This window comes from Coregonus lavaretus (genome assembly GCF_964263955.1).
Source record: "Coregonus lavaretus genome assembly, chromosome: 11".
Lineage (NCBI taxonomy): Eukaryota > Metazoa > Chordata > Actinopteri > Salmoniformes > Salmonidae > Coregonus > Coregonus lavaretus.
The window spans coordinates 19,213,144-19,228,267 of NC_139998.1; the positions used below are offsets into that span (position 1 = coordinate 19,213,144).

Sequence of the window (15,124 nt, forward strand, 5' to 3'; positions counted from 1 at the left end):
CAGTCAACAGGGTCAACTCTGGGCAAAGGTATGTCTGGGGTCCCCTGACTGACTCATCCATAGTGATCTATGGTACAACAGTATATCTCTATTCAGAGTGGGGTCTCTGTCTGCAACAGTACTATCTAAACAGACAGGGATAGCTCCTGAGGGACATTTTGGCTCCCTGTCCATGTAGTCTAACCACTTCCTAGTCTCACAGTGAGATAAGCACCACATCTAACACAGTTGAGGGAACCTTGAGGTGGATGATTTGGACTTGGTGGGTACAGCCATATCAATGTGCTGTTCTATAGCCGTCACAATAAAGACATGATGAGAGGAGACATTGTGAAGAGGACAAGGATGATTATGAGGGTTAGCAGACAGCATGCTGGGTGTTGATGGAGGGAGCAAGTGGTGAGAGTGGGGTACGGAAAGGGTGAGGAGGAGAGGCCTGTGTTAAAAGGAGGTGATTATTGTTGGTTGTAGGAGAAAGCAGGAGGATGACAGCACAGAATGAACAGTGAGCTGGCATCCATGACATGACAGGTGGCAGAAAGGGACGTTTTTGACATGTAGACAGGAAATCATCTTATAGACACTCCCCTACGTGTTTATTTGGACAGTAATTTGCTCCAGGGGCACGGTACTAATATGGCTGACCCTGTAAAACAACACATCACTGCACCCATCAGTGACTATAAAACATGTTTTATTATTGTACCTAGTGCCTCCCTTTTTGAAGGTATCATAAGTATTTGGACAAATTCACTTATAGTGTATAACATTTAGTCAAAAGTTTAGTATTTGGTCCCATATTCCTAGCACGCAATGACTAAATTAAGCTTGTGAATCTACAAACTTGTTGGATGAATTTGCAGTTTGTTTCGGTTGTGATATTTATGCCTCTGTCATCTTCTCACTCATCAGTATTCACGATTCATTCATGACTATCCGTAATCATGGTAGCATCCACATTAAATGTAGAAGTGTTCAGGTACATATTCTATTCTTATTTACAATAAAAGTGACTCCAAAATGACACAATACATTATTTACCATTCATTTATATTGGGCACAACATCATCTGAAACACAACCAAAACAAACTGCAAATGCATCCAGCAAGTTTGTAGAGTCACAAACAAGCTTGATGTAGTCATTGCGTGCTAGGAATATGGGACCAAATACTAAACGTATTCCAAAATGTTATACACTATAAGTGAATTTGTCCAAATACTTATGATACCTTCAAAAATGGAGGCACTAGGTACAATAATAAAACATGTTTTATAGTCGCTGATGGGTGCAGTGATGTGTTGTTTTACAGGGTCAGCCATATTAGTACCGTGCCCCTGGAGCAAATTAGGGTTAAGTGCCTTGCTCGAGGGGACATCGACAGATTTTTCACCTTGTCGGCTCGGGTATTCAAACCAGCAACCTTTCGGTTACTGGCCCAACGCTCTAACCGCTAGGCTACCTGCCGCTCCACATACAGTGCTTAATTTCTGAACGGTAAAATGGATACAGTTCATTCTGAAAGTATTCAGACCCCTTGACCTTTTCCTACATGTTGTTACGTTAAAGCCTTATTCTAAAATGGATTCAAAAAATAATAATTCCCCTCATCAATCTACAAACAATACCCCATAATGACTAAGCAAAAATAAAAACTGAAAGATCACATTTACATAAGTATTCTGACCCTTTACTCAGTACTTTGTTGAAGTACCTTTGGCAGCGATTACAGCCTTGAGTCTTCTTGGGTATGACGCTACAAGCTTGGCACATCTATATTTGGGGAGTTTCTCCCATTCTTCTCTGCAGATCCTCTGAAGCTCTGTCAGGTTGGATGGGGAGCATCGCTGCACAAATATTTTCAGGTCTCTCCAGAGATGTTCGATCGGGTTCAAGTCCGGCCTCTGGCTGGGCCACTCAAGGACATTCAAATACTTTTTAATTTTTTTATTTTTATTAGGGGGTAGATCAGCTCTAATATTGCAGATAGATTGTAACTTCCATCAATGTAATTGTCTGCATCACTTCCAATCCCCCATATTTCCTTTTTTTAAATACATTTCCCTTCATTACTTTCCAACATTTTTGACATGCGTTTTTCTGGATTTTTTTGTTGTTATTCTGTCTCTCACTGTTCACATAAACCTACCATTAAAATTATAGACTGATCATTTCTTTGTCAGTGGGCAAACGTACAAAATCAGCAGGGGATCAAATACTTTTTTCCCCTCACAAATGTACATACATATACATTTCCTTTAAAAAATATATTTCCCTTTATTACTTTCCAACCCCACCACCCCTTCCCTAATTGGAGTAAGCAACAATGCTTAGGCCTCTACTTCCAGCTTATACATACATTTTATGGACACAGTCAATTTTACAATAATTATATTTTGTTTGTTTTTACTCCTGAACTTCCTCTACCCTCAACCTCTCCGATCATTTTCATGATGTCCATCCGGTTTGCTTCTTTGCATCTTTCTAACTGTGCTCTTTCACAAAAGCTCTCAACCTATAACCTATATACTTATTATGGACATAGTATGCTTACATTATTAGTTATCTTGTTGTTATTAGTTGTTGTTAGTTGTTAAAAGTCCCATCCTTCAACACCACCCATCTCTTAACACCATCCATATTGGATTTCTATTTGCCATATATTTTTCAACTGTACTGTGATGTTTTACAAAAGTTCTGACCCTTTCTATTCTCATTCTTTCTACAGATGTAAATTGAAAATAAACATTTTTGCTAAAAGTATTATTATATTATTGATCGATTGACTTTTCAGACCACCCAGTAATGCTATCTGCAGGGTTAGCTCCAGGTAAATGTTGCAATCCTTTAGCCATTCCTGGACCTGTGTCCAAAAACAAGCTACAAATGGACAGTACCAAAACAAATGACCTATTGATTGTCTCTTCGCAGCAAAATCTGCAGAGCTGGGAAGATTGTATCCCCCATATAAATAACATTCTATTGGTAGCAAGAATTTTATATAATAATTTAAATTGAAAAATTCTAAGAGACTTGTCCTGAAGCCACTCCTGCGTTGTCCTGGCTGTGTGCTTAGGTCCTGTTGGAAGGTGAACCTTCGCCCCAGTCTGAGGTCCTGAGCAGGTTTTCTTCAAGGATCTCTCTGTACTTGGCTCCGTTCATCTTTCCCTCGATCCTGACTAGTCTCCCAGTCCCTGCCGCTGAAAAATATCCCCACAGCATGATCCTGCCACCACCATGCTTCACCCTAGGGATGGTGCCAGGCTTCCTCCAGACATGACGCTTGGCATTCAGGCCAATCTTGGTTTCATCAGACCAGACAATCTTGTTTCTGATGGTCTGAGTCTTTAGGTGCCTTTTGACAAACTCCAAGCGGGCTGTCATGTGCTTTTTACTGAGGAGTGGCTGCTGTCTGGCTACTCTACCATTAAGGCCTGATTGGTGGAGTGCTGCAGAGATGATTGTCCTTCTGGAAGGTTCTCCCATCTACACAGAGGAACTCTGGAGCTCTGTCAGAGTGACCATCGGGTTCTTGGTCACCTACTTGACCAAGGCCCTTCTCCCCCGATTGCTTAGTTTGGCCAGGCTGCCTGCTCTAGGAAGACTTCTACCATTTAAGAATGATGGAGGCCACTGTGTTCTTGGGGACCTTCAATGCTGCAGAAATGTTTTGGCACCCTTCCCCAGATCTGTGCCTTGACACAATCCTCTCTAAGAGCTCTACAGACAATTCCTTTGACCTCATGGCTTAGTTCTTGCTCTGACATGCACTGTCAACTGTGGGACCTTATATAGACAGGTGTGTGCCTTTCCAAATCATGTCCAATCAATTGAATTTACCACAGGTGGACTCCAATCAGGTTGTAGAAACATCTCAAGGATGATCAATGGAAACAGGATGCACCTGAGCTAGATTTCGAGGCTCATAGCAAAGGGTCTGAAAACCTGTTTTCACTTTGTCATAATGGGGTATTGTGTGTAGATTGATGAGAAAAAAATTAATTTAATCCATTTTAGAATAAGGCTGTAATCTAACAAAATGTGGAAAAAGTCAAGGGGTGTGAATACTTTCCGAATGCACTGTATGTATCAAAATATCCTCAAATAAAGGTGAAATTCTGTACTGTCGCCTCATATAAAACATTTGATCTCAAATCCAAAATGCTGGAGTATAAATAAAACGTTTTATTTCCAAATAAATACGTAAGAGAGTGTCTTTCTTATTCCTTAGGGCAGTCTTAAAGGCACAATCCGGAAGTTTGATTCGCATTGTAATCAATATGTCGTGTAGAAAGTTTTTGAGGCAGTTGAAATCACAATACCAAAGAGGCGCAGGTTAATTAATTTGAACAGCATATATTTCTTGTTGTTGTGTGTAGGTTGCGTTTCACTCTTTGCATTTGAACTTCATCTGGTTGCCACGGAGGACAGAAAACTAACAGATTTCACCTTTAAGATATTTCCATTAAGTCAACTTACTTTACCATTCTTACAGTACATAGAGGCCAACCTTTCTGCAATATAAACCACTGATGTCATCTTTTCATTCACTTCTTTGAGTTCTAAAATACCGGTGGCTGAACTGATAATAAAACGATTTCAAAGAGTATACACTGTATTAAATAGCTTTCCAATGGGTTATGGACAAGCAAGGTTCAGATGGGTCATTCATGCCCATACATGCAACAGTGACAGTTGTGCAAGAGCAAATAATAATAAATACAAGCATTGATAAAACCCATAACCTTACGTTTCTCTTTCAGCCTCTTTTTAAGAGTTTCATCTGGGTGAGAGACTAAACAGGACACAGAATTACTGTATGAAACAAAAACTGGCTGCAGTTTCTGAAGACTGTCCATCACGACTTCGGTCAAGACTGGAATATTTTAAATAATGTTGATTGGTTACAAAATATGACACAGATTTTTCAGAGACAATATTTTTTAAGCATAATAAGACATGCTTATAACACGTTATAATGCATTATAACTGTCGGCTTTAAGTAAAGTGTTACCAAAATGTTATCATCTGTGCTTAATGGAACTGGTATATGTTTGTCTTATAGGGTTGGTTTCCCAGACACAGATTTAGGCTAGTCTTGGACAAAGAACCACTTTCGAAATACATAATAATAATAATACAGTATTATAATAATTAGGTGGGTGCTTACATTGTCCTATTGGATTTTTTATGTTTTTTTGCATATCCCACTACTTGAAACACTCGTGGAGAGTGGGGTCATGGCCAGGGATCAGCCATTGTTGACGGCGACCCTGGAGCAATTAGGGTTAAGTGCCTTGCTCAAGGGCTCAGACAGATTTTTCACCTAGTTGGCTTGGGGATTCGAACCAACAACCTTTTGGTTACTGGCCCAATGCTCTTAACCGTAGACTACCTGCCGCCCTTCATGCTTTTAGTCTAGGACTAGGCTTAATCTGTGTCCGGGAAACGCCCCATAGAGTAAAGACACAGACAGAGAGAAACAGTGAACTATGGTCCATAATCCCACCTCTGTCTCCACTGTCCATGCCACCCGGCGTGATGGCTCTGAACCCAGTCTCACCGTGTAACCTCCTCAGCTCTCCGTCCCTTCCCTCCAACTGCCTCCTCAGCGTCGCCAGCTCCTCCTGTTCAACACACAACAGTTACTCAGGGACATCCTCCCAAAAAACACTTGTTGCGTTCCAGACCGACTAAATTGCAGACGTTGCATTGCATCAACCAATGGTTGTGTGCCACGTCATCGACTGTGCAGTAGAGCATCAGATTACTATGTCATATGGTGCGGTTAACTGATATGTTAACCACCTATGCAGGCGTTGTGAGATCTGGCAGGCGTCTGCAACATAGTCAGCCAGGAATGTGGCCACTGACTTAACATCTCCCCCTCTTCTACCCCCAACACCCACCACCACAAACAAACCACAACAATCATTCAGATGCTGACTTGACAATGACGATCACACCTGCTCTGGGTGTGTGTGTGTGTGTTTGAGAGGGGGAGGTGTGGATGAGGTGGTTAGTGCAATGGACTGGTGTGGTTGATGTCTCAGCAAGTGCTGGAGGAGCCGTTTTACATGGCAGTGTCAAAATAGCCTGGTCCCAGGCCTGTGTGTGTCGTCTTGCCAACTCAATTGACGTGACAATGACAACAGGTGTTGGCAAAACAGCACAAACAGATCTGAGACCAGGCATGGGATAGAACACCAAGCATGGATTCTTTAAAAACTAAAAAACTAAACAGGAAATGGATAAAGTAAACGATTTTTCAGATGACATTTCATCCATGAGAAAAAGGGAGGGAGGAAAAGAAAGAAAGAAACAGCTAAACAGACTTCCAAATGAGGGCAAAGAAAGCTACAATTAAGACATACCTGTGGTTTACATGTGCTACAGTATACAGCGCATTCAGAAAGTATTCAGACCCCTTGACTTTTTCCACATTTTGTTACCTTACAGGCTTATTCTAAAATGGTGTAAAAAAAATATATCACCTCATCAATCTACACACAATACCCCATAATGACAAAGCAAAGCAAGGTTTTTAGACATTTTTGCAAATGTATTGAAAATAAAAAACGGAAAAATCACATTTACATAAGTATTCAGAACCTTTACTCAGTACTTTGTTGAAGCACCTTTGGCAGCAATTACAGCCTCAAATCTTCTTGGGAATGACGCTACAAGCTTGGCACACCTGTATTTGGGGAGTTTCTCCCATTATTTTCTGCAGATCCTCTCAAGATCTGTCAGGTTGGATGGGGAGCATCGCTGCACAGCTATTTTCAGGTCTCTCCAGAGATGTTAGATCGGGTTCAAGTTTGGGCTCTGGCTGGGCCACTCAAGGACATTCAGAGACTTGTCCCGAAGCCACTCCTGTGTAGTCTTGGCTGGGTGCTTAGGGTCGTTGTCCTGTTGAAAGGTGAACATTCGCCCCAGTCTGAGGTCCTGAGCGCTCTGGAGCAGGTTTTCATTAAGGATCTCTCTGTACTTTGCTCCGTTCATCTTTCCCCTTGATCCTAACTAGCTGAAAAACATCCCCACAGCATGATGCTGCCACCACCATGCTTCATCATAGGGGTTTCCTCCAGACGTGACGCTTGGCATTCAGGCCAAAGAGTTCAATCTTTGTTTCATCAGACCAGAGAATCTTGTTTCTCATGGTCTGAGAGTCCTTTAGCTACCTTTTGGCAAACTCGAAGCGGGGTGTCATGTGCCTTTTACTGAGGAGTGGCTTCCGTCTGGCCACTCTACCATAAAGGCATGATTGGTGGACTGCTGCAGAGATGGTTGTCCTTCTGGAAGGTTCTCACATCTCCACAGAGGAACTCTGGAGCTCTGTCAGAGTGACCATCGGGTTCTTAGTCACCTCCCTGACCAAGGTCCTTCTCCCCCGATTGCTCAGTTTGGCCAAGCGGCCAGCTCGAGGAAGAGTCTTGGTGGTTCCAAACTTCTTCCATTTAAGAATGATGGAGGCCACTGTGTGATCTTGGGGACCTTCAATGCTGTAGACATGTTTTGGTACCCTTCACCAGATCTGTGCCTCGACACAATCCTGTCTCGGAGCTCTACAGACAATTCCTTCAACCTCATGGCTTGGTTTTTGCTCTGACATGCACGGTCAACTGTGGGACCTTATATAGACAGATGTGTACCTTTTCAAATCATGTCCAATCAATTGAATTTACCACAGGTGGACTCCAATCAAGTTGTAGAAACATCTCAAGGATGATCAATGGAAACAGGATGCACCCAAGCTCAATTTCGAGGCTCATAGCAAAGGGTCTGAATACTTATGGCAAGAACGTATCTTTTTTTATTTTTTAAAACATTTGCAAACATTTCTAAAAACCTGTTTTTGCTTTATCATTATGGGGTATTGTGTGTAGATTGATGAGGTAAATGTTTTATTTAATCCATTTTAGAATAAGGCTGTAACATAACAAAATGTGAAAAAAGTCAAGGGGTCTGAATACTTTCCGAATGCACAGTATGCTTAAACTGGTGCCTTGTGGGTGTCACCTAAAGGAAGGTGTATTTCAGGGTTTACATTGATATGTTTAAGTTCTTTGGCTTTTTCACTGGCACCAAAAAAGACTGTACATTTTCTCATCTGGAAATATGTAAAAACAAAACACAAAAAACACCAGTTGAAAGATTCTTGCTCAAAAAACAAAAACTAAACCAAAGTAAAAAGTAGAAAGACCAAAACCCCATATCAGATGGCAACAAGCAGAAACCCTGGGAGAAGCCAACCTTCAGTGCCTGTAGTTTGTGCTCCTTCCTCTGTTTTTCATACTGCATCTGGCCCACTTTGATTTTCAGGCTAGAAAGCTTAGCCATTAACGACTAGTAGCAGTGGAGAGGGAGGTAAACCAAGGAAAGAGAGAGAAAAAGAGAGATGTCATAAGAGAAGAGACACCAAAAAGGAGGAGGGGATACTGATGAGGAATTTTCAGTAAACTATAAGATAAACAAAGTTAATCACAATATGACGAACACGGATCCAGGGTTAAACATGGGTACATCTCTGTTGCTAGGCAAGAACTGAATTGGTTCCTCTCACTGGGTTTGTGTGTGTGTGAAATGGGCATCTGACCTGTGTTCGTGTTCTGGTCAGATTCTACAGTTGTCTTATCTGATCAGTGACTGAAACCAGACTGTGACCCTGTGGGTCTCCTTAGGCATATTCCGGGAACGAGCCGGGGTTGAACAGAGTTCAGGCTAAACCCTTTGTCTCTCCTTGGGCGTCTTCTTGATTAATTACAGCAAGACGGGGTGGGAGAGAGGGGTTGGGCTTGGGTATGTTTGAGAGATTGATTGTGGACCTGCCATGTCCACAGTCAATCTCCAGGTCAAGCCAGGGTGAGCCGGAGTTGAACAGAGTTCAAACTGATCATGATTTTGCATGACAAGGCTTGATTGGTCACACCACCATTGTTTCCAAACTGAATACATAGAGGAGAAGTCAGATTTTGCCACTATCATAAACTAAGGAAGTGGGCAGAGTGGTCAAGAGGTGGAAACTGGAGACAGTGGTGGGGGAACCCAAGAGGGAGGGGTTAAGCTAAAATATATGTAAAATGACTATGTAAACTGAGAGCTGGGAGGTGGAAAAGGAGATGCTCTGCAGACCACTCGGCTTTGTCCATTGTAATAAAGTCTATCTTAATTCTACAAAAACTCTGGAAATACTTTGTTTCTTTGATCAGTATAAGAACGAATTTGAACATAATTGCCGACCACGAAGGGACTGGAAAAAGAAACCATAGGGTTGCTGCGCTATTTGGAAGGAGGCTGAACGAATCACACAACCACAGAGCCCACTGTAAACAGAGGTAAGCAGAGTTCTTACTTTTAGTATAGAAATTGTGTGGTTCACTCGGCTGATTCTGAATGTCAGGTACCGGGTCTCTCCAGAATTATGGGCTAAGTTTAGGAAAAGTACAGAGTTTTTGTTCGAATGAGAAATAAGCATGCATGCAATGTTGATTTTGATTTTTGTATATGAGTTACGTCCTATGGCTACCGCACTATTGTGTTAGAAGAAGTATCGATAGCGGACTGCACGGGTAGGCATTGTAAGATAAGTGACGTCCTATGGATATAGCCGTCTCTGTGTGTATCAGGAAGGGGGTTATACGGGTAGGTGTTATTGTAAGATAAGTATTTCTATATAAGGACCGTGGATACAGCTTTGGTGTAAAAACCAGAGGACTGAATGAACGGGGAATAGTATTTGTACAGTGAGGGAAAAAAGTATTTGATCCCAAGCTGATTTTGCACGTTTGCCCACTGACAAAGACATGATCAGTCTATAATTTTAATGGTAGGTTTATTTGAACAGTGAGAGACAGAATAACAACAAAAAAAATCCAAAAAAACGCATGTCAAAAATGTTATAAATTGATTTGCATTTTAATGAGGAAAATAAGTATTTGACCCCTCTGCAAAACATGACTTAGTACTTGTTGGCAAAACCCTTGTTGGCAATCACAGAGGTCAGACTTTTCTTGTAGTTGGCCACCAGGTTTGCACACATCTCAGGAGGGATTTTGTCCCACTCGTCTTTGCAGATCTTCTCCAAGTCATTAAGGTTTCGAGCCTGACGTTTGGCAACTCGAACCTTCAGCTCCCTCCACAGATTTTCTATGGGATTAAGGTCTGGAGACTGTCTAGGCCACTCCAGGACCTTAATGTGCTTCTTCTTGAGCCACTTCTTGTCCTGTCCCCTTAGCAGAAAAACACCCCCAAAGCATAATGTTTCCACCTCCATGTTTGACGGTGGGGATGGTGTTCTTGGGGTCATAGGCAGCATTCCTCCTCCTCCAAACACGGCAAGTTGAGTTGATGCCAAAGAGCTCCATTTTGGTCTCATCTGACCACAACACTTTCACCCAGTTCTCCTCTGAATCATTCAGATTTTCATTGGCAAACTTCAGACGGGCCTGTATATGTGCTTTCTTGAGCAGGGGGACCTTGCGGGCGCTGCAGGATTTCAGTCCTTCGCGGCATAGTGTGTTACCAATCGTTTTCTTGGTGACTATGATCCAGCTGCCTTGAGATCATTGACAAGATCTGTGTAGTTCTGGGCTGATTCCTCACCATTCTCATGATCATTGCAACTCCACGAGGTGAGAACTTGCATGGAGCCCCAGGCCGAGGGAGATTGACAGTTATTTTGTGTTTCTTCCATTTGCGAATAATCGCACCAACTGTTGTCACCTTCTCACCAAGCTGCTTGGCGATGGTCTTGTAGCCCATTCCAGCCTTGTGTAGGTCTACAATCTTGTCCTTGACATCCTTGGAGAGCTCTTTGGTCTTGGCCATGGTGGAGAGTTTGAAATCTGATTGATTGCTTCTGTGGACAGGTGTCTTTTATACAGGTAACAAACTGAGATTAGGAGCACTCCCTTTAAGTGTGTGCTCCTAATCTCAGCTCGTTACGTGTATAAAAGACACCTGGGAGCCAGAAATCTTTCTGATTGAGAGGGGGTCAAATACTTATTTCCCTCATTAAAATGCAAATCAATTCATAACATTTTTGACATGCATTTTTCTGGATTGTTTTGTTGTTATTCTGTCTCTCACTGTTCAAATAAACATACCATTAAAATTATAGACTGATAATTTCTTTGTCAGTGGGCAAACGTACAAAATCAGCAGGGGATCAAATACTTTTTTATACTGGTTTTATTGGACCTGTTCGAGTTTGCGAAAGCAATCCGTTCATCTTGGTCAACTGGTCTGACTAAATTCGGCCATTCAATTCATCGAGGTCACTTGGTTGTTCGTCTGGTGCATTTGTTCAATTCATTTGATTAATTTGTTCATCCTGCTGGCCATTCTGTTCGATTCATGTTGGCACGAGCGGCTGCTTATCTGTACTGGTGTGGTTGTATGACATCTAGACATTGTATTTCGGCCAATCTTTTAGAGTTTGTTTCGGCCATTCGATTTGGAAAACTTAGATGGGATTTAGGATGGTAAAATTGATTATAGTAAAATGGTAAATGTGATAGGGTTGACATTCCAAATTTGGGGCCTTTTATAGAAGAATATATTCCTGCAGGTTATACAAATAGTGATTAAGTGTGTTTGAGAATAACATTGTGTGAATGTGATATGGGAGTGGTATAAATGTGGAAAATGATTCGCAATCTGAAGTGTTGTTTTTGGTTCGGCTGGGAGTAGATTGTGATAAGTGGATGTGTGGCAATGGAGAATCATTAAAAACGCAAATTGATTGGTTGATGTGAATATATGACGATATGGTGAATTTTATGTGCGTGTAATCGATTACTAGAGATTTGATGAAGTAATAAGTGGAATAATATTAAATATACTAACTTGCGCACTCAAAACAGACGTACGTGAGGGGTGGGAAAGAATACATAGATCATTTGATAGAGATAAGGTTAAGCATTATATGACTGTCACTCATTGCGGAGCTAAGGTGGTGTAGTAGCTTAGTGGGTAAGGGCGGCAGGTAGCTTAGTGGGTAAGAGCGTTGTGCCAGTAACCGAAAGGTCGCTGGTTCTAATCCCCGAGCCAACTAGGTGAAAAATCTGTCGATGTGCCCTTGAGCAAGGCACTTAACCCTAATTGCTCCTGTAAGTCGCTCTGGATAAGAGCGTCTGCTAAATGACTAAAAAAAAAAAAAAAAAAAAAAAAAATAATAATAATAATAGTAAAGGGATTTCATTATGTCGCAAGGGAAAACATAATCCATTTGATTAAACTCGTCAGATCTATTTCCAAATCAATAAAGGTGGATTGGATGCGTATGAGGTATATATATGGAAGGAAAGAGAGAACATATATAAAAATGTAGGTACAGGAAAACAATAAGAGAAGCTCAATTAGAAGTGTCTATAGTATTGAGAGAATTTCAGTGGGTTATTCCAAAACGAGCAGTAATAAGGAAACAAATAGTAATCACATAGAAGGTAGGAGATTTTAGGATATGAACTAGGCGTCCAGATATAGACAAGTAAAAGAGAAAAACTAAGAAGGAAAAGTTAGGGAATAAATGCCAAGACGAAGATGGGGCGGCAGGTAGCTTAGTGGTTAAGAGCGTTGTGCCAGTAACCGAAAGGTCGCTGGTTCTAATCCCCGAGCCGACTAGGTGAAAAACCTGTCGATGTGCCCTTGAGCAAGGCACTTAACCCTTATTGCTCCTGTAAGTCGCTCTGGATAAGAGCGTCTGCTAAATGACCAATTTATTTTATTTTTTTATTTTTAAGATTAGAACGAGAACCAGCCGCATTTAAGTATAGGATAAGGGGATATACAATAGCGGATTACACAGTGACAGCAAACATAAAAATAATAACGTATGATATAGACATACTGAAGGACAGGAAAAGAAGGTATAGGGATTTGGATACGGGATACCTAGAGTACGAAAATGGAAACGTGAATATTATTAGGGTAAAATAGGGGGTGGTCTAGCGAAATGAGACGAGAGAACAGAGAATAAAATAATATTAAAAAGGAACACAAGGGATAAAAATGCATTTTGGGAAAGAAGCAGAGTACGAAGATATATTAGGGAGAAAGATACCATTAACTGAGGAATATAAAAACTTTTAGCTGAGATCACTACAGAAATATTACTGACCCAACACCCTAACAGAGACACTGAACCAAAACATAAAGCTACAACAGCAATCTAGGATTGTGAAAGTTGTCAAGTTAGTTTTTTAACCCTACGATAGAGGTAAACGCAGAACGCTGTTTGAGAATGGGTTTTATTTTTTGTCTACTAGTAAGAATAGAAGAGTTTCCATGTTTTAGCCTGTGATCACAGGTTGCTGCGGAAAAGGAGGAGGTCAAAGGGGGGTGAGTTTAACCGGTGTGAAATGGCTAGCTAGTTAGCGGTGCGCACTAGTAGCGTTTCAATCGGTGAAGTCACTCGCTCTGAGACCCTGAAGTAGTTGTTTCCCTTGCTTTGCAAAGGCCGTGGCTTTTGTGGAGCGATGGGTAACAGTGCTTCGAGGGTGATTGTTTTCGATGTGTGCAGAGGGTCCCTGGTTCAAGCCCAGGTAGGGACGGAAGCAAAACTGTTACATTGATGCTGTTGACCCAGATCACTGGTTGCAATGATTGGATTATCCGAAAGGGGTTTTTGGTTTGTTTATTTTATAAGGTGTCTTTTCCTCTTAATTGAACACGGTATTATATGATGTGTCTTGAGTAGGACTCTTTCTTCCAGGATTGATGAAGTCCCCTACAGTATGTATGTTAAGGGCGATGTAGGAGACTACGTCTCAAACTACTTTTTAATAGATGCTTGGGATAAAATATCACTGATTCCTTACGCTGAGAAATTGACTATATTTGCGACAGGAAAAAGTATTACATTTAGTGGGGTTGGAGAATCTTTGCGAGAGTCAAAGACAGTGGATTCTAAAAGGTGACATTAACATTGGCCTCCAAAAGACCTCCAAGACATCCCAGACCTCCAATAACCTACAAGACAACCAAGACTCACCAGATTTCCCCACCGTTGATTTCTCTACCCTTGACTAGTCCCCTAACAGAAATTGGAAACCAGAACAGTTGAATAAGGAAAATGGCATACTGACTATAGTAAAGAGCACAAGAACAAGACAGAGAAGAGAAAGACAAGATTAGAATGTATATTCCTGCCCAAGCAGGAACCACAACTGAAGTACAGAAAGGGATCGCTATTAAGTACGAGGGTCAAATTATTATTGGTGTGGGAGGAACCAGCACAAGGATTATGGGGAAATCACATGGGTTAACTGTGACCTCAAGATAATAAAAGAAAAAGACAGGTGGATCATAGACATAAGGATAACAGCCCAAGACTTAGATAAACAATTTAATGTAGTACTTATAAGTGCTACATTTCCAGGGGGCAGGGTTGTTGAAGTAGTTATTCCTTGGGAAAGTGCACTAAACCCCTTACCTGTTAGAGCCTCACCAGACGCAGAAGAAAGGGAATGGAATGAGGTGCTAAACAATGACTGGTATAGATGGGCACAATATGCTACATTAAAATTAAAGAAAGAAAACTGTCGAATATGCACTTCATCTCCTTTAAAGGATTTAACAGTAGTTCCAAATCCCCAGTTACCAGGACTGTGCTACGTTCAACCACAACTTCTGTCATCTAAGGAACTCGGAAAGACCGTATTGCCCAGCAGAATGTTTGTCATATTTAGGAAATCCTAAATATAAACAATTTTATAATCAACCAGGATGGGGAGAGAACTGTAAGCAATTAGACATTAAAATAGAAACAAGGAAAAGGGAAGCACCAGAGAAATATCAAATAGAATATGAGCAAAAATATGAGTGTTACAATAAAACAATCGAGTTATATAATTTGGGAGAATTCAAAGGAGAATGTGAAACTACATGGCACCTAGATACAGATAGCCTTTGGAATGCAAACACCCCTCAATTAAAAATCTATCAGGCAGTAGGGTCAAGTACTGGGGTAATAGTTACCCCGGAAATATACGAAAATCAGATACTGGCATTACCGCTAATCGCTCCATATGAGGATCAGTCAGTGGCCATTGCAGATTCTGGGTCTGTCAGGGGCAACTAAGGACATTATTACCAAAAGGATGGAAAGGGATCTGTGCCAG

The 15,124-nt window shown here is 41.3% G+C and overlaps 1 protein-coding gene across 1 annotated transcript in view; it reads right to left on the minus strand.

Moving 5' to 3' along the window:
- Nucleotides 1-15,124, minus strand: part of LOC311136862 (liprin-beta-1-like) — a 77,369-nt gene that overhangs the window by 25,100 nt on the left and 37,145 nt on the right. The window contains exon 8 of the mRNA XM_084171167.1: nt 5,509-5,626. Coding sequence (XP_084027293.1) covers nt 5,509-5,626 — 118 coding nt within the window. The remainder of the gene's footprint in view (nt 1-5,508; nt 5,627-15,124) is intronic.